The following is a 26,178-nucleotide window of genomic DNA, read 5'->3' on the forward strand; positions in this document are numbered from 1 at the left end:
GGGAGATTTTTAATTTCTGCACACACTTGTGGACACTGGACACTTATGGATTGTGTGAGGCCCACTGGATATCTGAGCGCTCTGTCACAGGCTCGATGGCAGAGCTGTGACCAAAGTCACTAGAGGATAAGGGAGATTTTGAATTTCTGCACAAACTTGTGGACACTGGACACTTATGGATTGTGTGAGGCCCACTGAATATCTGAGCGCTCTGACACAGGCTCGATGGCAGAGCTGTGACCGAAGTCACTAGAGGATAAGGGAGATTATGAATTTGTGCACACACTTGTGGACACTGGACACTTATGGATTGTGTGAGGCTCACTGAATATCTGAGTGCTCTGTCACAGGCTCGATGGCAGAGCTGTGACCAAAGTCACTAGAGGATAAGGGAGATTTTGAATTTGTGCACACACTTGTGGACACTGGACACTTATGGATTGTGTGAGGCCCACTGAATATCTGAGCGCTCTGTCACAGGCTCGATGGCAGAGCTGTGACCAAAGTCACTAAAGGATAAGGGAGATTTTTAATTTCTGCACACACTTGTGGACACTGGACACTTATGGATTGTGTGAGGCCCACTGAATATCTGAGCGCTCTGTCACAGGCTCGATGGCAGAGCTGTGACCAAAGTCACTAGAGGATAAGGGAGATTTTTAATTTCTGCACACACTTGTGGACACTGGACACTTATGGATTGTGTGAGGCCCATTGAATATCTGAGCGCTCTGTCACAGGCTCGATGGCAGAGCTGTGACCGAAGTGACTAGAGGATAAGGGAGATTTTTAATTTCTGCACACACTTGTGGACACTGGACACTTATGGATTGTGTGAGGCCCACTGAATTTCTGAGCGCTCTGTCACAGGCTCGATGGCAGAGCTGTGACCAAAGTCACTAGAGGATAAGGGAGATTTTTAATTTCTGCACACACTTGTGGACACTGGACACTTACGGATTGTGTGAGGCCCACTGAATATCTGAGCGCTCTGTCACAGGCTCGATGGCAGAGCTGTGACCAAAGTCACTAGAGGATAAGGGAGATTTTTAATTTCTGCACACACTTGTGGACACTGGACACTTATGGATTGTGTGAGGCCCACTGAATATCTGAGCGCTATGTCACAGGCAGAAATTGGCTAGTGTATCACAAACTACAAGGTGTATGTAGAATTGGGCAGAATTGGAATCTCCCTAGAGTGCAGGTCTGTAAGAACGGAACAAGTCCTCGACTTATTCTCACAGAGTGACACACTGATAGCTTCACTGTGGCTGTGATAACAGCCGTTACACTTTATTGTGTGAGGAGCGTACACCGCTGTATGGTGTGAAAAAATGCACGCTCAGTACCTCAGCAGGACAAAAAAAAAAAATTGGGATTGCTTTTAAAAAAGCAGTTTGCAGAGCAGTGGGTAAACAGCAATGCAGGAATGTCAGGAAGCCTTAGAAGGCAGCCCAACAACCAACACCACTGATACACCACTATATAGCCTCCCCTTGCATTGCACAGTGACTGGTGTGTTGTACAGGCAAAATCGCTAGCAGCAGAAGCAGTTTTTTTTTTTCTTCTTCTCGGCAGGACAAAAAAAAAAATTGGGATTGCTTTTAAAAAAGCAGTTTGCGGAGCAGTGGGTAAACAGCAATGCAGGAATGTCAGGAAGCCTTAGAAGGCAGCCCAACAACCAACACCACTGATACACCACTATATAGCCTCCCCTTGCACTGCACACACAGTGACTGGTTTGTTGTACAGGCAAAATCGCTAGCAGCAGAAGCAGTTTTTGGTGTCTTCTTCCCTGCCTAACGCTCTCCCTACAAAATCAGCAGCAGCTCTCGCTATTCTGAGATCGGCAGAAGTAACATGGCGGTCGGCGTGCACGCCCTTTTATACCCCCTGTGACGCCCACCAAAGCAAGCCAATCACTTGCATGCCCTTCTGAAAGATGGTGGTGACCCGTGCCTATGTCATCACGTTGCCCACAGTGTCCGTGGATCCTGATTGGCTGAAAAAGAGTGCAAAACAAACTTTTGAAACGCGACTTTGGCGCGTAAGTCGCCGACCTCGTGGCCGACCTCATCCTAGGGTCGGGTTTCGTTTCATGAAACCCGACTTTGCCAAAAGTCGGCGACTTTTGAAATTTTTCGACCCGTTTCGCTCAACTCCTGGCCAGAATCCTCGATCCACGCTACAAAGGCAAATTACACAACATCATGCCACAGGAGAACCTAGAGATAATGTTGGCTAACAAGCAACTCTGGAAATTATTTGTTTGATGCTTTCCCAGCACACAGCAGTGGTGCTGGTTCTCCCACGAGCTGTAGTGGGCACAATGGAAGGGGTGTTCGTGGTGCACACAGCCGAAGTGGCGTTGGAGACAGGGGTTTAATGACCATGTTAATGATTTCTCAAGTACCGCTCACACGACTGCTAATACTGCATCGATTACAAGTGACAGGAGAGAGCAGTTGTCAACTATGGTTACAAACTTCTCCTCCTATATCGATGTTCTCCCTCACAGGTCATTCCCCTTTGACTATTGGACCTCTAAACTGGACACCTGGCCTGAATTGGCACACTATGCCTTACAGGAGCTTACTTGCCCTGCTGCTAGTGTGTTGTCTGAAAGAGTGTTCAGTGCTGCTGGATCAATCCTGACAGAAAAAAGGACCCGTCTGTCGACCCAAAATGTTGATGATCTAACCTTCATTAAAATGAATCATGCATGGGTTTCAAAGGATTTTGTCCCACCTTCCCCTGATGACACATAGGTTGCCAGAAAACTGCCTCGCTTTTGTCCACCTCTTCCTCTGACTTGCCCAATTCCGCCATTTGCAGCAGCTGAATGTCCAGCCTACATATCAACATATGCCATTTTTTAAACCTCCCTAACTGGGCTGCCCACCCCCCCCAAGGGCTGGGGTCAACACCTGGCACCCACGAGTGTGCCCCCCCCGCTTTGTCATGGCCACAGCACTTGCAAGTTGCAATACTTACCTCTCACTGCTCCACCGCTGTGTAGTCTGGCCAGTTAAATCCTTCACAGGGACGGCCACTAGAATTTTGGTGTATTGATCGATGATGGTTAAGATGTAGCTATGGCCTGTCCTGCTGGCCTCTACCTTCAGATGATCAATGACTACCATTTGTAATGGACGTCAACTTACAAGCGGATGCAGAGGTGCTTTATGATCACCTTTCACAGTTGTGATAGCCACAGACGTGTGACATTCCTGCCACCGTTTTTCAATGTCTCCTCTCATGGCAATCCAATAGAATCGCCTACAGCGTGTGGCTTCTGTCTTTTGCACTCCAAAATGACCAGACACATCATGATAGGCAGTGAGGACCATGTCTACATCTCTCCCTGTGATCACAATTTGATGGAGACGAGTAATGGTGATGTGATCCACGCTACTGCGATAAAACAATCCTTTCTTCACAAAGAACCATTTTCGTTGTCTCCACAGACACAGTAATTGAGGATCTGCATCGCCTCTGCAACATCTACCGGGAGGTTTTCCTGCTATGAGTAATTCCCAAATTTCTGCTAACACTCGACCTTCCATCTGTACTTGTATCCATGTAGGTTCCAGTAGCGGAGAGTCTGGACTGGCTTACTGAGATTGAAATATATACGAAGATTTAAAAGTACCATAACACTGTATACTGTTGTACGCTTTGAATACCTTTCCCTTTTTCTACTTTTTAAATTCTGGTGTAATGCATAGTGAGCCTGTGAGTGTCTGTGTCTGACTCCGGATGTATAGACAGAAATTTACTATTACCCCTAGACTGGATACACCTGATATGTGCTGATACAGTACCTTTGTTCAAAATTTTATATTACGATATCATCCATAGTGAGTGGGCGTGTGTGGTTTATGTCTTCTATATATACGGTGAATCGGAGATACCAATTTTTACCCTATACTCGATACAGCTTGTATCTTGTTATACAGTACCTTTGTTCGACATTTAGTATTATGGTCAAATCCATGCTGAGTGAGCGTCTGAGAGTGACTACAGGACTATGCATATGGAGATTTCAATTGTACCCTATAATATATATACTTGCTATCTTGTTATCCGGTACCTTTTTTACAACATTTTTTATCATGGTCAAACCCAGACTGAGTGAGCGTCTGAGGGTGACTCTGGATATATATACCGAGATTTCAAATTTGGCAAGCACTGTATACAGCTGTACGCTTCTAATACAGTAACCTTTTTTGCTATTTAGATTCTGGTGTAATCCATAATGAGCCTGTGAACGTCTGTCTGTTACTCCAGAAATATATTTGGAGCTTTAAGATTACCCCAACACTGTATACAGCTGTACGCTTGTGTTACATTACCCATTTACAGCTTTTCATATTCTTGTGTAATCCGCACTGGGCCTGAGAGTGTTTGTGTCTGCCTCTTATATATACGGAGATTCAGAATGTTTACACTATACTATATATACCTTGTATCTGATGATACTGTACCCTTTTTCAACATTTTATTTTATTGTGTAATCCATACTGAGCTTGTGAGCATCTGTGTGTGACTCATGAAATATATACGGAGATTTACTGTTATCCCTAGACTGTAGAGAGTTGTATGCTTCTGACACAGTACCATATATCTGCTGGTATTTTGGGTCCATTTTCCAAAACATGAGGAAGTACGGTGGAAGAGGACGTGGACGTGGGCATGGGGGGCCACCTGGTACTGATGGTGGTGGTGGTGCATCTGCTGGAAGTGCCAAAAACACAATAGCAGCTAAGGCAGGAGGTGTTGAGCCTGCGTCATGGTGTAGCTCTGGAAGGCCTGTAAGCCTCCCTTTTCTGGGAGTAGGTAGACTGCTTTTAAAGCCGGAGCACCAGGAACTGTTTTTGGCTTACATTGCTGAGACATCCTCCAGCTCTATCGCCTCCTCTTCTGAAGTTTAAAAAAATGCAAGCACTGAGTCGTCTGTGCAGGCTTCTGGTCAGGAGCAACCCCTTTCCTTGTGTTCTTGACCCACACCAAAAGTGAAGGATGCGGCAGCACACACTTCAGATTACTACATGGAGCTCTTTTCACATACCTTGCCTGGGTTAATTAAAAATGGGCCCATCATATACTGGAGCATTCCAAATGCGGGACATCAGATACTGGAGCAGCATTTACGGGGCCCATTATACACTGGATCATTAGAAATGGGGCCCATTATATATGAAGCATTATTAGGGCCCATCATACACTGGAGCATCATCCATGAGGCCCATCATATATTGGAGCATTCCAAATGGGGGACATCAGACACTGGAGCCAGATTTACGGGGCTCATTTAACACTGGAGCATTAGAAATGGGGCCCATTACAAATGGAGCATTATTAAGGCCCATCATACACTGGAGCATCATCCATGAGGCCCATCATATACTGGAGCATTCCAGATTGGGGACATCAGACACTGGAGCAGGATTTACAGGGCTCATTATACACTGGAGCATTAGAAATACGGCCCATTATATATGGAGTATTATTAGGGCCCATCATACACTGGAGCATCATCCATGAGGCTCATCAAATACTGAAGCATTCCAAATGGGGGGCATCAGACACTGGAGCAGGATTTACGGGGCTCATTATACACTGGAGCATTAGAAATGGGGCCCATTATATATGGAGCATTATTAGGGCCCATCATACACTGGAGCATCATCCATGAGGCCCATCATATACTGGAGCATTCCAAATGGGGGACATCAGACACTGGAGCAGGATTTATGGGGCTCATTATACACTGGAGCATTAGAAGTAGGGCTCATAATATATGGAGCATTATTAGGGCCCATCATACACTGGAGCATCATTCATGAGGCCCATCATATACTGGAGCATTCCAAATGGGGGACATCAGACACTAGAGCAGGATTTATGGGGCTCATTATGCACTGGAGATTTAGAAATGGAGCCCATTATAGATGGAGCATTACTAGGGCCCATCATACACTGGAGCATCATCCATGAGGCCCATCATATACTGGAGCATTCTAAATGGGGGACATCAGATACTGGAGCAGCATTTACGGGGCCCATTATACACTGGATCATTAGAAATGGGGCCCATTATATATGAAGCATTATTAGGGCCCATCATACACTGGAGCATCATCCATGAAGCCCATCATATACTGGAGCATTCCAAATGCGGGACATCAGATACTGGAGCAGCATTTACGGGGCCCATTATACACTGGATCATTAGAAATACGGCCCATTATATATGGAGTATTATTAGGGCCCATCATACACTGGAGCATCATCCATGAGGCTCATCAAATACTGAAGCATTCCAAATGGGGGGCATCAGACACTGGAGCAGGATTTACGGGGCTCATTATACACTGGAGCATTAGAAATGGGGCCCATTATATATGGAGCATTATTAGGGCCCATCATACACTGGAGCATCATCCATGAGGCCCATCATATACTGGAGCATTCCAAATGGGGGACATCAGACACTGGAGCAGGATTTATGGGGCTCATTATACACTGGAGCATTAGAAGTAGGGCTCATAATATATGGAGCATTATTAGGGCCCATCATACACTGGAGCATCATTCATGAGGCCCATCATATACTGGAGCATTCCAAATGGGGGACATCAAACACTAGAGCAGGATTTATGGGGCTCATTATGCACTGGAGATTTAGAAATGGAGCCCATTATAGATGGAGCATTACTAGGGCCCATCATACACTGGAGCATCATCCATGAGGCCCATCATATACTGGAGCATTCTAAATGGGGGACATCAGATACTGGAGCAGCATTTACGGGGCCCATTATACACTGGATCATTAGAAATGGGGCCCATTATATATGAAGCATTATTAGGGCCCATCATACACTGGAGCATCATCCATGAAGCCCATCATATACTGGAGCATTCTAAATGGGGCAGATCAGACACTGGAGCAGCATCTATGGGGCACATTATACACTGGAGCATTTGAAATGGAGCCCAATATATATGGAGGTTTATTTGGGCCCATAAGATACTGGAGCATCATCCATGGGGACCATCATATACTGTAGCATTATGTGGAGCTCATCATATACTGTATGGAACATTATATTTGACCAATTATTCTGTATGGAGAAATATATGGGGCTCATTATTCTGTATGGCGCACAATTTGGTGGCTGTAATACTGTGGAATAACATACTGTCCTTTTTTATAGCTATTGTACAATTTAAAATAGATCAGTCATGTCATGTAAGCAGTGAAGTATTTGTCATTGTACTATACCTATATTTCTGTGCCATATTGGAGCATCATGAGTTGTGGTAAGTGTTAAAGGGGCGCACTGACACTCTTAGGCCCATTGCACACGAAAACCTTGAGCCAGCCCTACCCCCCACAACTTTAGCCAAATAACCCCCAGTTTTCAATGCGTAACTATTATTATGTAGTAAATTAAGGTTGACAAGCTTCAGGAATAAGAAATGATGTTTTTGACATTGAAATGGGCACTGTAGGTGTGTTTACTGTTCTCCACTCCCTGACGACTTTGTTTCCCCCATTGAGTTGCATTGGGTTTCGTGTTTCAGTCGGCCTCCGACTTTTCCCTATATTCGGCCGATTTCGTTCGACCCAACTTTTGCAAGAGTCGGGTTTCATGAAACCCGACTCGACCCTAAAAAAGGCAAATTCGCTCATCTCTAGCCCCCATTACTAACCCCATAGTCACATTGCATGAAAGCACAGACACCTAGAAAAAAGTTCTTTAATTGAAAGAATGACACAGACTCCTTTAATAAATCCTAATTAAACTATACTTACGAGCTCACTCATTCCATCAACACCCTTGTCATCTGCAAAAGAGTTTGAAAATTTCCCACTGCGCTCACGCTGACGTCACATAGGTGAAGTTACTTTCATTGACTGTGAACTCGCAGGACCTGTCTGATGGCACCTCGAGCAGAAGAAATTTATCTTGCTCGCGATGCCCTCAGACAGGGAATAGAACTTCACAGAGAGACACTGAGCACATGCTGCTCAGTGTTTTTTGCTGAATGACAAGCTGTATGGTTGCATCATGCAACCATGCAGCCTGCCATATAAATATAGCAGAACTAGACCCATTGTGGGACAAAAGGATTAGCAGCATCTCCATGGAAAGGTGAGGAATACTGTTGTTTTTTATTTTTAACTCTTTTGCAGATGACAAGGGCATCAGTGGAATGGGAATCAGTGAGCTTGTTCAGACAGAATTTGTACTTTTTAGTAAGAAAATGAGAAAGGAGACAGGTATGTTCACACAGAGTTGTGAGCAGAAAAAGTGTCCACATTTTTCAATCTGTGAGTCAGTGTTCAGTGTATTTTGGACTGCACTCGGATTACTTCTCAGTGCAGTTTGAGGTGTTACATACATCCATAGACTTGGTTACTCTTCCGGTGTGAGTGAACTATAATAATGAGTCTTCCATTTAAATGGAAAATCCACTCTCTTATTCAAAAGATGAGTGGTGTGTTTTTTTATGATGAGGTTTCTGATAACTTTAAAATAAAAGTCTTGGTACTACTTTGAGATGGATTCCTTCCAGAATCAGTTCCAAATTGATATTGCTTTGCATCCTTTGGACTTGACAGACTGGGGTAAAAAAAAATTGCTTCCAAAATCTTTTTAGAAAATGCACAAAGGAAAAATAAAATCATAAAAAATATGCAGTGTTTCTATTCGTCCTTACTCATGAACCTGGATTCATATAGCTTATACGGGTAGCTAAACCGCTATACCGGGGGTCCAATAAGGAGACTCTAGGTTGAATCTGTGCTTTATTGAACGTGATGGTATATAGATGCGGTGAAACTAGAAGCAAGACACACAATACAATCAATGAGTATGGGTACATAAAAATACATATATACATTATACAGATTACCTGTGCTAATAGCTAACCAGGGGACAGCTAACTAAGCGGGGTGATCTAGGACAGGAATTAGATAAAGGAAGAGTGATTACATACCCACGATGCTGACACAAGGGGAGGTAGAGAAATGAGATGTCCACATGAAGCAGACTTGGCAGAAAATATGGTCTGGATTAGACCAAGATGCTTTGTAAATTTACCCAGGGTGCATTGCAGATTGGAGGGAAAACAAAAACGAAAGTGATATAAAATAACACTGCAGTTATTACTTTGGCCACCAGATGGAGCCAAGAACACTAAACATTAACTATGGAAATCTGAACATCCTGAACATACAGCAATCATTGTATGTCATCAAATAGGCAGTTCAAGAGTCATTAATTATGTCAGAGACAGAACAGTTTCCTTAAGTGTATACCTCTATAAAAACTCAGCTGATTTTGCTTCCACTTCCGAGAAAACATTTGTTAACCTAAACTTACTAGATTTAGTCAAGAAAATGGTACAATGTCGGTTGGTGCTTAGTTATTGCGACAATGTGCTTACGATTGAAGTATTGGTTGCAGATTTTCTATGAAGAGCGCACCGCCGCAAAGAACAATTTTTATTTATTTTTCCCGCCATAATTTATTTTGAAATAATAGTTGTGCAAAGAATTGATTGGGGGTCTTATGTGTGAATTTGCTATACATTTTTGGGTGACCCATTTAGAAGGTACAATAGATGGGAAGGAATATAAGATCACATATAGAAATAAGCAAATCTTCCAAATTTTGCACCGGACAGATTTATCTACTTACCCCATAGATTCATTCAATCAAGTCAGGAAGAAGTGTAAGACAATAAAATATTGTCCGGTGATCACCGCTCACCTGTTTTGTCGTTCCCTAACCAGTGCTCCTCTCACTTCCTTTGGTTTTGCCAATGATGTGTGTCGTACCCCAACTTGACCTCATCAACCCTGATCGGCACCAGAAGACCTTCCTAACTTCAACACAATATATTTCTAATATATAAATTTTATTTCTCATTGGCTTTAGGCATGAGAGATAATTGGATTTATTATGAAAGTTTGGTGGCTTTCAGATTATATAACCACTGGTGGATGCCATGTCCTGTGAGCCAGACCCATGAAAAGTGGCCTTTTCTGGAAACATTCAGGGCAGAGCTGACTTGTTTTTGCCTATTGCTGGACTTGAGGAAGGGTACAGGACACAGGTAGACACAGGATTGATTTTCCTTGTGTCACGGTCCACTCTTTCAGTACAATGCTGGGTTTTGCTGGGTATCAGTTGATTGGACTCTTCATTTAAAGTGTCCAACCCTCCCAAGATATTTTTGTGTCATTGCTCCTGTGGTTGAGTGAGGGAGTTGTTTCCTTATTCTGAGAATACTGAATATAGAATTTTCTGCATTTTATTCCCTGTTTTCTAGGCTATTGCAGACATGGTCATGATGGATCCCATCTCCGTTCTTGTGACAGTTGTGTTCATGTCATTTCTGGTCAATGTTTTTAAGAACCAGAAAAAATCCATCAATTTCCCTCCTGGTCCTATGCCTTTACCGATCATAGGAAATATGCATGTGATCAACACATTAAAACCCCAAAAGTCCTTCACAGAGGTAAGAGACTCTCCACTGTATGTACAGATGTAGTGTGCATTAAATTGGGATTCTTATCTTTGGGGGATTGTTACCATTGCATACTGCTCTACTTGTCAATACTTTTGTACGGTGTTGACTTCATACCCTGAATTAATGTGCCTCAAACCTTATTCTAATATAATTAGATTGACCAACTTTTCAAAAAGTCTTAACAGTAGGTCATCAATGTCTGATCCGTGTGGGTGCGATCAGCTTTTCCTGGTGCTGGGGTCAGAAATGCTAAGTTGCGGAGCTGCCCAGCTCCATCAATGCAATAGTGGCTGTGGCAGGTACTGCACATGTACCCCATATTCATACCAATTGGATTAACAAATAAAGTTGCACTCTTTAGTCCTATAGCATGTAGACATGAAATATATGAAATTGGAATTGCATTTCTTCTGTAGAAAATAGTTAAAATCTATGACACTTTGCTCAAAATTCTGTCAATTCATGTATGCCCAGCAGCCAAAACAAGACAATCTACTTTGCAGGGAACCTAACCTAACGTGTTTCCTCTCTTGTGGCTGATAGTCTACATTTATATGGGTAGGTAGCATCCTGCTGTGATTAAAACCGCCATAGGCTAATAGTTATATATGGAAATTGCTACTCTTAATATGCACCTGTTCACATCTTTTCTGTTTGGAAGTGATTGACAGTCTTTTGATATTTGTATGCATAGGATCTCTGATCGAGCACTCCACCCATCAGCCTATGGTGGTTTTAATCAGAGCAGGATCCTACCTACCCATATAAATGTTGGCTATCAGCCCAAGAGAGGAAGCACATTAGGTTAGGTTCCCAGCAAAGAAGATTGCCTTGTTGTGGCTGCTGGGCATACATGAATTAGCCAATTTGTGCACTAATTATCTTTGTTTTTTATTATTTTCTAGAGGAGAAATGAAATTGCAATTTTATACATACCAATAGGGGGTAACTTATGCAGCACCTAGCTGCAGATGATATACATTTGATGGAGTTGTTCATGTGATTGGAACTGAGCAGTTCTAGACAATGACAGCAGCAGGAACAGCTAATTTGTGGGAATGCTGCACCCCAAATTTAGAAATCTTATCATTTTGTGTATTCAGCTCCTTCATGTAATAATAAAGAGAACAACAAACAAACCCTGTGTGGATTCTGCAGTCATGGATTACTCGGGTCCCTATGCTCAACATAAACATTTTTCATTATTTTCAGGCAGTAAATTACAGGGCAGATAAACAAGAACCTGACTGCAGGATCAGACTGCATTGTTGTTTGTAGTCTCCTACCATGGAAACACCTAGGTCTGCAAAATTGTTAAGAGATTTTTAAAATTGCAAATGTTGTTTTATATTTTAAAGCATTAAATTCATTGTCTAGTATTTTAACAAAATTGCCCACAAGGAACAAAAGGTATTTAATAACCCTCCGATAGTCCCCCGAGAGTCTCTACTTGCTTCCTGCCATGATGATGACCTCACTGGCAGGGACAGTAAATGACTGCAGTGGTCATGTGTGCATGAATAATACAAATAATACACAGGAAGTAACCAGAGACCGAAGATCACCACCAGCACGGCAGTGCTGAAGCCAAGAGTGTGTCAGACAGGGGACTATGGGTTACTTCATTAATTTATATAATTCTTTTCCTTGTGGCCCATTTTTTTTTAAAAAATCAGAAAACATTTTTTAGGAAATAGATATTAGGGCACTAGATGGTGGCCCGATTCTAACTCATCGGGTATTCTAGAATATGGCCAGCGGGAGACCGACATTCAAAAGATGGTCCAGGACAATCCACCATGATCGCCGATCTCACAGCAGGGGCCTGGTCGCTGCTGCGGGTCACACTGAGGCTAAGTACCCATGCTGCAGAAATGCTGTGGAAATTTCTGAGGCATTTCCGCAACTCTCGCTGTGGGAAAAACACATGCGAATTCACATGCGTTTTCCCGCACAAAACATGCATTTTTCACGCGATTTTCGCGAGCGGAATTCAAACGCATTCTAAGTGATTTGAAGCATCGCTTGGAATGTGATTGACAGGTTGGTCACACTTGTCAAGCATAGTGTTTGACAATTGTGATCAACTTTTTCTATTGATTCTGCCTATGCAGCATCAATGGTAAAAGATAGAATGTAAAAAATAATATAAAAAAATTTAAAAAATGGTTATTCTCACCTTCCGACGACCCCCGATCTCCTCTCCATGCTCCCGGCATCTTCCGGTCCCAGTAATGCTTAGCGTGAAGGACTGGAGATGACGTCACTCTCGTGAGAGCACGACATCATCCGCGGTCTTTCGTGCAAAGCATTACTGGGACCGGAAGATGCCGGGCGTGTGATGAGAGGAGGGAAAGAGTCCGGTGACGGTCAGAAGCTGAGAATATCACTATTTATCTCCTCTTCACACTCCTGGCATCTTCTGGTCTCAGTAATGCTTAGCGCGAAGGACCGGAGATGACGTCACTCTCACGAGAGTGTGACGTCATCAGCGATCTTTCGCGCAAAGCATTACTGGGACCGGAAGATGCCGGGCACGTGGAGAGAGGAGGGAAAGAGTCTGGGGGCCGTCGGAAGTTGAGAATATCACTATTTTTTATTTTACTTCTATTTTTTACAGGTTTATGGTACCCAGGGCCTGGAGGAGAGTCTCCTCTCCTCCGGACCCTGGGTACCATCCGCACATTGAGCGCTGCGCCGGTCATCTCCTGGCTCCGTCGCCACTAACCTCTGTGCGGCAGGGGATGACCCGTGGCAACCATTGGGAAATCAGTGGCTAGCGCCGCAGATCTCCCAAAAGTAGCGGTGGTGTGCGTGGTTCGAATTCCACGCCAATTCGTGGCCAGACGGCACCTGTCGCTGATTGGTCGCACCGGGCGTGACCAATCAGCAAAGTGGGATTTTCGTTACAGACAGATAGACAGACAGAATTAGGCGATTATATAGCAGATTAGATTTTCTTTCAGCATTGAAGAGAATAGAATTCGACATGTAGACTAGCTGTGGCAAAAATGCATCAAATGGAGGATTTTAATGATAAACTGTAAAATCATTTTAATATATATTCTTATTATCTCATGTTTATCCAGATGTCAAAAAAATACGGACCAATATTCACAGTCTATCTAGGTGCCCAAAGGCTGGTTATCCTGTGTGGTTATGATACATTGAAAGATGCTCTTGTCAACCACGCCGAGAAATTTGCTGGCAGGCCGTGTACGGCGATAGGCTCCAAAATATTGGATGGGTATGGTAAGTAATAAACAAGATTGAAATGGTATCTGGTTCAGAATACTCTGTGTTACATAAGAGAAAAAAAAGACTAGGGTCCATAAAGTTCAACCTTTTGCCACCAGTTCTACATTCTCTTTCGCTAGATTTGTTATCACCCACAATGCCATTGGGTGTGACCAAAGCATCCAGCTCTCCTATAATGGCTGCTACAGTGCTGGCCATTACTACCTTTTGTGGTCAGCATTCCACATTCTGACATTCTCTAACTGTAAAGAGCCCTTTCCTATTTAGCTACCAGACGTCTTTCCTCCACATATAATGGATGTTCTTTGTAAGGTCTTCGGAAGGAATAAGACTTGTCCCATACTTTGTACTGACAACACATTAAATGAGTTTTTTTCTGCTACTTAATTTCAAATATCCTATCACAACATTTTACACGGGGTTCTGTGGGACTTGGATAGTGATTACAGATAATTGGGAATCACCTCCGGGCACCCCAACTGATCAGCTGTTTGCAGATCCATGGCAGCCAGCTCAGCTCCTATTTACATGAATAGAAGCTGACATACATCACCTGAGAACAGCTATTAAATTGGGCACAGAGCTGTGCTGTTCCAATTCTGCCCACCATTTTACATTCAGCTGAAGTGGAAACGGCAAGTTGGGGGTTCCGGGTGTCAGACCCCCATCTATCTTATATGGATGACCAATCATAAGGCTATGTCATCAGTTTATACATACATCATACATTCCTCAACTTTGAAATTGCAACACCTAAAATTTTTTGAAACTTCTTGATTTCTTCTGTATTTGATGTAAGTGCCATGAACAGAAAACATACATGGTTTCACCTTGGCTATCAGTGAGGTTATTAGTGATTGTAGAATGTTCTGTACCGCTAAATGCACTTGAGCATAGAAATCATGAGGATCCGCTGCTAGCAGTTCCCATAGTAATTTCTGACCTAGAATGTTCCAGATGTGCTTGATGGGAGATGATCCGGAGAGGTAATAAACACCATGGTAGCAAGTTTAGGTCACACAGGTTGCTCGCACAACCACAAGCAACATGCGGTCTGGTGCTGTTCTGTTGAAAAACTGATCCTGGAACAATTAGTAGAAATGTTCACACCATAGTTCCACAACCAAATCAATTTAACACCAAGCTGTTAGTATACGGGTAATGAAGACTAGAGGGCTCCAGCTGTCATGTATTATATCCCTTCACACTATAATATTGGAAATAGGACTGGTATAATGTTCCCTCATGAAGTCCTCTTTATTGCTTTGTGAACGTGGCCTCTAGATGAAGACTGGAATGAAAGCCTTTCCTTTTTAGCGTTGAGTCCTACTTGTCTTGGACATTATTATAGCCACAGTTTTGTCTGAAGAGTAGACCATATAGGCAATGCCATGAAGAGGTTTTTATGAAGAAACATCACACCGGTTTATGGTGTGGGGTGACATAATTTACCGTAGACAAATCCCTCTAATTTTCATATCAGGTACACTAACAGCTCAGCGTTGCGTTGATCTTCTTGTAGAACCAGTGGACCGGCCATTTCTTGAAAGTGTCCCACTATATGTTTTTGAGTACCACTGAACTTTTATTGTTTGACAAATTGAAATAAAACTAAAGCTGAAGAGAGGGATGTAAAAGGAAGGGAGTGAGGACAAGAGGAATGTAACAATTTAAGGTTCAACAATAGCAAAGAGCAAAAATAATATGCTTACAAAGGATCAGAGAGAGAAGCAACAAATATGCAACTTATAAAACAGAAAATTGAAAATCAGCACAGACCCCAGGTACTGGAGAGGTACTGGAGAGGTACTGAAGACTGTGGAAATAGAGTGATCCACTGTATCTGAAAATTGGTGAGTGAATTTTCCCTAATAGCAAAATACCAGTCATGTCAAAGGAATAATGTAATAAAGTTTTGCTAATACCTACCATTACGGCCGTAGGTATAAGCAACACAACTTCCATTTAGAGGTTATTAGCATTTTAGCAATCAGGAAAACCTGAAAGATTATGTATCTGTAAGCAGGTGGTGGAGAACCTCATGTGCCTCCTCTCTTCTGAGCGCTGTTCACATAGTCATCTGTGCCACCTCATGGTTTATTAATATAAGTGTGTTTTTTTAATGATATCGATGTAATATTTAATGTTTACATATTGGGGTGTTATGTACTGTTTGTAGGATCGGGCTAGAACAAGAATTTATTTAGTATAGGACAGTAGTGGGGTAGAATAGAGAGGGGGGCACATTAATGACAGCGTATAGTGTAAAATAGAGTAGGAGATAGGCAGCTCAAGGGTTAACTAGGTGGGAGGGGCGGCACAAAGCATAGACTTTTTAGTCAGGATACTTCCAGGTTCTGTCAGAAGCCCGGGCAGCTTTCCCATGGGCAGGACGCATGAGCAGTGACAGGATTGAGGCTGTGGGGATAAAGCTGACAAATCTGTAAGGGGCCCCAAGCTGACAATGGTGTTCATGGGCACCAGCTAGAAAAATCATCCTTAAGCAGGGGACTGGTGTCTAAGGCTGGGGCCAGAGCCACACTGAAAGCATTCCTGGAACATCTTCTCACTGGAGCCGGACAAGAGGCAGATAAAGAGCTGGTGACGGGAAAGAACAGGATGGACATGGCTTGTCCAAAAAGATATGGCTGAGGTTGCCATGCAGAGGAAGCTGCTAGTGAGAAAAAGGTCTTTCCGAATGACAGGGAAAGGAACGAAGATGGCTCTGTGTGCGATGTGTGCTGCCAAAGAAAAGACTGTTTTCTTGTTAAGTAAAGTTTCGCAGTTGAACAAGAACATGGAGTACTGAGTGATTTTTGGGACTTATGCACCATAGGCTGAAGTAACATGGACCACGAAAACTCCATCAGCTGAAGTGAATACAGTACTGTATGCATAAGATGCAATTATACCAAGGATAGTGATTATGATATGGAGTCCAACTATTTGAAGAACCAGTTTCTTGAAAGAGGGTATCAATTGGCATCTCTTGAAAAAGCAATGCAGGATGCAAAAACCCTGCCAAGAAGGAATTTGATTCATGGAATAAAAGTAGTCCCTCAACCTTCCAGAATAGCCCAAGAAATTGGGAAATTGCCTTTCATTACTCCGTATCATGTAAACCGAAAAAGATTTACTAATATAATTCAAAAATACTGGCCAATTTTAAAGAAAGATAATATTGTAGGAGAACTTATACCCAATAAGACAAAATTTGTTTATGGAAAAGTTAAAAATAACCCAATAAGCCGAGATTTTTTTTTATAGAAAAGTTATAAATATTGCAAATATTAAAGCTCCTACTATTAAAAAGGGAATAAGCAATATTAACCCAAAACCAGGATTCAATCAACCTCTTGGGAATAGGGGTTTCACTTCTTGTGGGAGCTGTCCATGCGGTGTACGTACAAAATGTAAGAAGTCAATTCAAAGGACATTTTGGAATACAGGTAGGACAGAGTCATTCACCATTAGAGATAGCATCTCTTGCTATTCAACAGGGGTCATAAATACAGTTAGGTGCCCTTGCGATAAACTTCATGTTGGTCGCGCTAAGAGACGTCTTTGGGATTGGCCCTTGTGTATGTCTGTCATTATGGGCAGGTGACGTCACCGCTAAACATGCCCCCGCCCGCTAATCACGCCCCACGTTCTCCATGCTTCTACATGGCGGTGCCATCGGCTGAGGCAGACCGCCGGAGCTCACAGATACGAGCAAGTGGGAACTTTTAGTGAACAGGAGGACGCTCCCTATTGTTGGACTACATCCAAAGACTGCATATCCACTTGCACAAATGGAAGATCTGGACAACCACAATTTTTGGCACTCAAAAGTTAGTGCCATCCCCTGGACTATATAGTGATTGAAGTATTTAGGGATAGTAGTCCTATTGTATCTTGTTACTAGCGCGGCAGCCTAATTTATTATTTACATGTGGATTGACTTTTCATCCTTGTTATTGCAAATTGAATGAATGTTGAGCAGGAGAACATTATCACATATTTCAAAATGTGTTTACTGGATGATCAGCCGGTCACACCAGGTTCTTCTTCCTTTGTCTCAGCCAAGAAACAGATGGAACCAGAGAAAGTGCGACCATCCAGACATCTCTTGTACAGCACCCAATAAGATGAGTGATGTACAGAGAACTTCTAATTGGAACATATAGATAGGGGTTGTCATAATAAAATAATCAAAAATGCATATGCATAGAGCATCTGAGCCACATATTGCTCTATACAAAACTCCTCAAGGCTGGAGAACTGGCTTGGGCTTATCACATAGCATCATTTTTTAGCAATTAATATAACAGCAGTGACCTGTCCTCTATCCATGCAGGTATCCTCTTCTCCAGTGGAGAGAACTGGAGAGTGATGAGAAGATTCACGCTGTCCACATTACGAGACTATGGAATGGGGAGAAAGGACATAGAAAATAAGATCACCGAAGAGTGTGACTGCTTATTACAGGCAATCAGATCTCATGGAGGTAATTCAGTTCATAAAATGTCTTCATGTGTCTGCACAGAAGCCTCATAGACAAAACAGAAGGATGATTTTTCTTCTTTTTTTTATCAACATTGTTTTCAAAGTTGCTTAATGTTTATTTTAGATGGATTGGAGTAATAAAAACCTTAACTGGAGGAATTCCACATATCGGTTATGACATACAAAGTGGCAAATAAATGAATTTAATTTTGTGTAGTTTTTGACCCAAAAAACTTTATTTCCATTCCTTGAACTAAAAACTTCCCAACATTGTATTTTCAGGGAAAGCATTCAATAACCAAACCATCATAACTGCTGCTGTGGCCAACATAATCGTGTGCATCCTGCTGGGTCAAAGATATGAATATGATGATCCTACATTCCTAAAACTCATGAATCTAGTGAATGAAATTGTCAGTAACATGGAAAGTAGGATGGTTCGGGTATGTATACTTTTATCACTATTCCAGAAGAAATGGGATATTGTCTGTGGCGTAATTAGAGTCGTATGGCGTGGTGCAAAATTTGGACATAGGACTAGTGATAAGTGAGCACTAAAATGCTCGGGTGCTCGTTGTTCTCGTCGAGCAATTTGTAATACTCGAGAACTCAGACAGAACAACGAGCCCAATGTAAGCCTATGGGAGACCCGAGCATTTTTACCACGATACCCCCCTCAGGGGTCCTTTTATGGTCTAAAAACGTCTGAAAATGATGTAAACACTGCTAAAATTACATGGGAACATCATGGCAAATGCCCTGGAAGTATTCCTGACTCCTAGTTCACAGCTGTGAACAATGTTGTCAGAGTCTCATGCCACTTTTACAGGCGCACCAAAAAACATACAAAAACAAAACCAAAATGGATTTTGCTGGGAAATGTGTTAAGGAACATCCTTTCCAGGGTAATGACTTGTATGTAAAGCAAAATAACTAACCGCAAACAAAAATGTTCCTCCACCACTTGGGCTATGCTCACATGCAGTGTTTTGATGCGTTTTTCAAATTTAGCACTGCTTACAACCAATACAAATGCATTCACTGGGTAATGTCATTGTAACATTTAACAACCCTAGCTGGTCGTGTGCTGTGTGACACAAAAGCAAAAACATCTCGTTTCATTCATGGAGGGACTCTTAAAGTCACAAAGCCTATTTTTAGAGGGGCATCAGGTGGCATTAAACTTCTTAAAAGGCCATTATTAAACAGTGGGTCTCCTATACTGTTGTTGCCTATGCAGTAGGTTGCCGGGTTGCCAAAAATTAGGATGCACCCCAATACCCCTTTCACGAGACGTAGAGGAGGGCCTCCTGAAAAAATATTGCAAGGTCTTGCCTGCCCCAAAGTCACATGCACCCCAATAACCGTTTCAGCAGACGTACTTGAGGACCTCATGACAAAATTGTTGCCATTAGAAGAAAGTGTGTCTACCATGCTGTTTGCTTATGCATTGAATGCAAGTAGAGTTGACCGAAACGGGTCGGTCAATTTCAAAAGTCGGGTTTCATGAAACGAAACCCGACCATAGCGTGAGGTCGGCCACGAGGTCGGCGACCATGGCGCCAAAGTCGCGTTTCAAATGATGCTTCAGCGCCCTTTTTCAGCCAATGATGGAGGACGCAAGCTGTGGGCAACGCGATGACATAGGCAGCGGTCACCACCATCTTTGAGAAGGGCATGCAAGTGATTGGCTGGCTTTGTGTGGTGTCACAGGGGCTATAAAAGGGCATGCACGCCGACCGCAATCTTACTTCTGCTGATCTCAGAATAGGGAGAGCTGCTGCTGATGATGATTATGTAGGGAGAGCGTTAGGCAGGGAAGAAGAAACAAAAAACTGCTTCTGCTGCTAACATTTTTGCCTGTACAACACACCAGTTAGTGTGCAGTGCAAGGGGAGGCTATATTTTGGTGCATCAGCTCTGTTGGTTATAAGGCTGCCTTATAAGGCTCCCTGATAGCTGAATTGCTGTTTTGCACACTGCTGTGCAAACTGCTTTTTTAAAAGCAAAAATACTTTTCAACCCTTTTATTGCCCAGTTACCAAGCATTCATTTTTCCACACTTTTGTGTGCAGCAGTCCTGCTTATTAGGCTGCCTGTTGCCATACTTGGGACTGAGAGCATCATTGTCAACTTGCTAAAATCTCTAGGGAGATTCAAATTCTCCCCAGTCCTATTTAGACATTTTATACACCATCCAATTTCAGCCTGTTATATTGAGGTGTAATCTACAATGGGCCTGAGATATTAGTTCAGTGTCCTCAAGTCTGTAGGGAGATTCAAATTCTCCCCAGTCCTATATAAACATTTTATACACCATCCAATTTTAGCCTGTTATATTGAGGTGTAATCTACACTGGGCCTGAGATATTAGTTCAGTGTCCTCAAGTCTGTAGGGAGATTCAAATTCTCCCCAGTCCTATATAGACATTTTATACACCATCCAATTTCAGCCTGTTATATTGAGGTGTAACCTACACTGGGCCTGAGATAATAGTTCAGTCTCCTCACGTCTGTAGGGAGATTCAAATTCTCCCCAATCCTATATAGACATTTTATACACCATCCAATTTCAGCCTGTTATATTGAGGTGTAATCTACACTGGGCCTGAGATATTAGTTCAGTGTCCTCAAGTCTGTAAGGAGATTCAAATTCTCCCCAATACTATATACACCTTGTACCTTTGTTTTACAGTACCATATTGCTGGTGGTATTTTGGATACATTTTACCAAAAATGACGAAGTGTGTTGGAAGAGGCCATGGAAGTGGGCGTGGGTTGCTAGCTGGTAATGATGGTGTTAGTGGTGGTGGTGGATCTGCTGGTAGTGGCAAAAGCAAAATAGCACCTAATGCAGGAGGTGTTGAGCCTGCGTCATCGTCTGGCTCCATAAGGCCTCGAAGGCTCCCTTTTCTGTGAGTATGTAAACCGCTTTTAAAGCCGGACCTTCAGGAACAAGTTTTGGCTTACATTGCTGACACAGCCTCCAGCTCTATCGCCTCCTCTTCTGAACTTTCAAAAAATAAAAGCACTGAGTCATCATTGGAGGCTCATGGTCAGGAACCACACCTTTCCTTGTGTCCTTCACCCCTACCAAAAGTAAAGGATTCGGCAGGCCACACTACAGATTACTCTATGGATCTATGGATCTCTTTTCTCATACCATGCCTGGGTTATCAAGTCAAATCGTGAATTATCCAGTCCAAGAAGAATCTGACATGGAGTGCACTGATGCACAGCCACTGCTAGATTTATCTGCTGGTACATTCACTCAGAGCACTACATTGTCCTCGCAGTGTACTGAGCCAGAATCTGACCCTGATGAAACTCAGGTGCCCCTTCCCGCATACTATACCACCTTACATGGTGACACAGAGGAAGGTGCACATGACATTGAAGAGGAGGTGATGGATGACCCAGTTGTTGACCCAGATTGGCATCCATTGGGGGAAGAGGGTGTCACTGCCAATAGCTCAGAAGAGGAGGAGGAGCATCCGCAGCAGGCATCGACATCGCAACAGCTGTTATCTGGCAGGCCCGGAGCAGTCCAAAAATGGGTTACCAAAACCAAAAGAGTTGCAGGACAGCTAGACCAGACGGTCAAATTAGCACAGCGTGCAAGGCCTCAAAATGTCTTCCATAGTAGGAAGAGTGCAGTGTGGGCACTTTTTTGAACAAAATCCTAATGATCAGGCAAAGGTTATCTGTAAGAAGTGCACAAAGACCTTTAGCCGAGGGAAAAATCTGAGAAATTTGAATACCAGTTGCATGCTTAGACATTTAACCACCATGCACTTGCAAGCGTGGACGGACTACCAAACCTCACGTACCACATGTGCAACTGCTCCCAATGAAGGTAGTCAGCATCGCTACATTGTTTACCCCACTGTAAGCCCACCGGTTAGCACACCACCAGCAGCAAATGTTGAGGTGTCGTTGCAAGGCCAAAGCAGTCAGGGAATCACAATGTTATTGCTTCAAAAGACTGAATCTTGGCCATCAGAAACAACACCAACTCCATCACCATCATCAACCCTCTCTCAGTCCTCCATGTTCACCGCTAGTTCCACCATATGCAGATCTCAAGTCCAGCTCACCCTACCAGAGACTATGAGTAGGACAAGAAAGTACTCATCCTCTCATCCGCGTACACTGAGTTTGAACGCCCACATTGCCAAACTAATCTCATTACAGGAGCTCGCTTGCCCTGCTGCTAGTGTGCTATCGGAAAGAGTCTTCAGTGCTGCTGTCTCAATCCTGACAGAAAAAATAACCCGTCTGTCGACCCAAAATGTTGATGATCTAACCTTCATTAAAATGAACCATGCATGGGTTTCAAAGGATTTTGTCCCACCTTCCCCAGATGACACATAGGTTGCCAGAAAAATGGCTCGCTTTTGTCCTCCTCTTCCTCGGACTTCTCCGATTCCTCCATTTGCAGCTGCTGAATGTCCAACATCAACATTTGCCATTTTTTAATCCTCTCTAACTGGGCTGCCTCCCCCCCCATGGCCGGGGTCACCACCTAGCGCATGCAACCGTGCGAGTGCCGTTGCCCTTGACAGGTGGGTGGGCCGAGTCTTGGGCACCGGCATTGGCACAGGGTCCCTCATAGTGCAATCAAGTGTTTCTGATGGTGGGGGTGCACACCCGCCATCAGACACACCGGCGTACTATGAGGGGCCCAGTGCCAGTACCGACGCTCACGAGTGGGCCCCCCTTGCCTGGGAAGGGTCCCAGCATTTGCAATATTTACCTGTCACTGCTCCTCTGCTGTATAGTCTGGGCTGTCAAATCCTTCCCTGGGACTGCCACTACAAATTTGGTGAACTGATAGATGATGGTTAAGACGTAGCTATGCCCTGTCCTGCTGGCCGGGCTCTAGCTTCAAATGATCAATGGCTTCCATTTCTTATGGACGTCGACTCACAATAAGATGCAGTGGTGGTTTATCATCAGCTTTCACAATTTTCCTACTCACAGACGTGTGACATTCCTGCCCACATTTTTAAATGCCCCCTCTCATGTCAATCCAATAGAATCGCATACAGCCTGTGGCTTCTGTCTTTTGCACTCCAAAGTTACCTGACAGATCATGATAGACAGTGAGGACCATGTCTACATCTCTCCCTGTGATCAAAATTTGATGGAGATGAGTAACGGTGATGGGATCAATGGTACTGCGATACTGCAACCATTTCTTCACAATGAACTGTTTTCGCTGTCTCCACACACAAAGTAATTGAGGGTCAGCATTGCCTCTGAGAATTCTCCCGGGAGTTTTTCCCGTGATTAGTAATTCCTAAATTTCTGCAATCACTCGACTTTATGTCTGTACTTTTATCCATCTCGTTTCCTCTTGCGGAGAGTCTGGACTGTCTTACTGAGACAGAAATATATATGAAGATTTAAAAATACCCCAACAGTGTATACTGGTGTACGCTTCAAAAACATTTCCTTTTTCTACTTTTTAGATTGTTGTCTAATCCATACTGAGGCTGTGAGTGACTTTGTCATACTCCGGAAATAAATACGGAGATTTTAAATGTTTAAACTATGCTATATATACTGGTGATACTGTACCCTTTATCAAATTTCTGCAATCTTGTCGAATCCATACTGTGCCTGAGACCATCTGAGTCTGCCTCCTGATTACAGATGAGTGGTGTTTGAGTGGAACTGTTGCCCAAGTTCAAATTCCAGCTGTTTTGGGCGGTGTTAGATCCGTTCGTCGAACTACAACACTTTGATTAAAATTCGGCTGTTCGAGTTTCCGTTTGAGAACGTTTCGTTAAACAAAATCGTAGTTTTTTTTCACATTAATAATGGTTTTCAATGATAATAGACAGTTTTAGGGCATAGTAGCGGTGTCTGGTAGTCAGCGGTGTAGTACACCTGTGAAGGAGCTACACCGTGTGTGTTTCTAATAATTTTTTACCGCATATTGTCCTGAAAAACCTTTTGGGCCTAGTAACTGTGTCTGCTAATCAGAAGTGGAGCCCACCCGTGAACCGAGCTATGCCGCCTGTTTATGAAAGAACCAGTTTTTGACTGCATTTACACCACTTAATACTTTGGGCCTAGTAACTGTGTATGCTACTCAGCAGAGTTGGCCACCCGTGAACCAAGCTATGCCGCCTGTTTATGTAAGAACTGTGTGCTATTCAGCAGAGGAGCCCAGCTGTTAAGCAAGCTACAGCACCTGTGGTTTGGACACTTAATTTTTTCACATTCTTTCTGGAATGCCGTTTAAGCCTAATTCCGGAATTACGGTTGATCTGCACTTACTGGGAAATGCTTGTTCGCGGGGAAGAATTGTAATCCCAGATCCCCATCACTAATGGGGTTCAGCGTGTTATCCGCACCTGTAAGCGATGCACACTGGTCCTTTCATTGTAGCATGCGTGCAGCCCCGGACATGTAAGGGCATGACAGACCTGTTATTGGCCGACCTCGCATGCCAGAGCCTCGCATGTCCCTCTAGTAAGCTGGACGCGGACTGCGGAGGCATGCCTGAGTCTCGTTCGTTAACGGAATTAAGCTTGCAATCTGTGCAGCTTTTTTGTGGATGGCATGGTTGAGGTTGCCCGTGTTGAGTCCAATTAAGCTGCAGGCTCCACTCCTGGTGGTACCCTTCTGGACATTCCTTTAAGGTTCAGCTTTGCAACCATACTGCCCCCTGAAACCAAACACTTTTTCTGACAGTGACATTCTGGTCAAAGAGCGCGATGACATCACGTCTGTACGCCCTCTGCCTACACAGTCCAAGTGCAGAGAGATGGAAGATGGGGATGACGAGGAGTCCATAGTACAGGGATTCCCTAGCGAGGAGACTTATTTAATTGTTTTAAAGGTTGGGAGCAATTTTTGGGGAGCACGATACTCTGGAGAATGATATCTGGGGCCCATCATGCACTGGAGCATTCCAAAGGTGGACATCAGTCACTGGAGCAGCATTTACAGGGCCCATTATACACTGGAGCATTAGAAATGGGGCCCATTATATATGGAGCATTATTTGGGCCCATAAGACACTGGAGCTTCATCCATGGTGAACAACATATACTATAGTATTATGTGGAACTCATCATATGCTGTATGGAACATTATATGGGACCAATGATTCTGTATGGAGAAATATATGGGCCTCATCACTCTGTATGGCGCACTATGCGGTGGCCATAATACTACATGGAGGAATATACTGTCTGTTTTTGGAGCTATTGGAGAATTTAAAATGGATATCAGTCATGTGATGTAAGAAGTGAAGTATTTTTCATTGTACTGTACCGCTATTTCTCTGCCGTATCAAAGGATCATGAATTGTGGCATGTGTTAAAGGAGCCTATCGACACTCTTTGGCCGGGGGCCCACGAAAATCTGGAGCCAGCCCTACCCCCCCCCACAACTTTAGCCAAATAACCCCCAGTTTTCAATGCCTAACTATTATTATGAAGTAAATTAAGGTTGACAAGCTTAAGGAATAAGAATTGATGTTTTTGGCATTAAAATGGGTATTGTAGGTGTGTTTCCTGTCCTCCACTCACTGCCGACTTTTCTTCCCCATTGACTTACATTGGGTTTCGTGTTTCAGTCGGACTTCGACTTTTCACAATAATCGGCCAATTTCGTTCGACCCGACTTTTGCGAAAGTCGGGTTTCGTGAAACCCGACTCGACCCGAAAAAAGGCAAAGTGGCTCATCTCTAAATGCAAGGCATGCCCTGTCCCAATTTTACATGCACCCCAATTACCACTTCAGCAGACGTACTTGAGGGCCTCATGACAAAATTGTTCCCGTTAGAAGAAAGTGTGTCTCAGTCTCATACTGTTTGCTTATGCATTGAATGCAAGTCATGCCCTGCACCAATGTTACATG

The 26,178-nt window shown here is 43.4% G+C and overlaps 1 protein-coding gene across 1 annotated transcript in view; it reads left to right on the forward strand.

Moving 5' to 3' along the window:
• LOC141098570 (cytochrome P450 2B4-like) overlaps positions 1-26,178 on the forward strand; it is a 98,902-nt gene that overhangs the window by 11,282 nt on the left and 61,442 nt on the right. The window contains exons 3-6 of the mRNA XM_073586475.1: positions 10,354-10,542; positions 13,644-13,806; positions 18,152-18,301; positions 18,583-18,743. Coding sequence (XP_073442576.1) covers positions 10,354-10,542; positions 13,644-13,806; positions 18,152-18,301; positions 18,583-18,743 — 663 coding nt within the window. The remainder of the gene's footprint in view (positions 1-10,353; positions 10,543-13,643; positions 13,807-18,151; positions 18,302-18,582; positions 18,744-26,178) is intronic.

This window comes from Dendrobates tinctorius, unplaced genomic scaffold, assembly GCF_039654945.1.
Source record: "Dendrobates tinctorius isolate UK_male_01 unplaced genomic scaffold, ASM3965494v1 ptg000093l, whole genome shotgun sequence".
Classification (NCBI taxonomy): domain Eukaryota; kingdom Metazoa; phylum Chordata; class Amphibia; order Anura; family Dendrobatidae; genus Dendrobates; species Dendrobates tinctorius.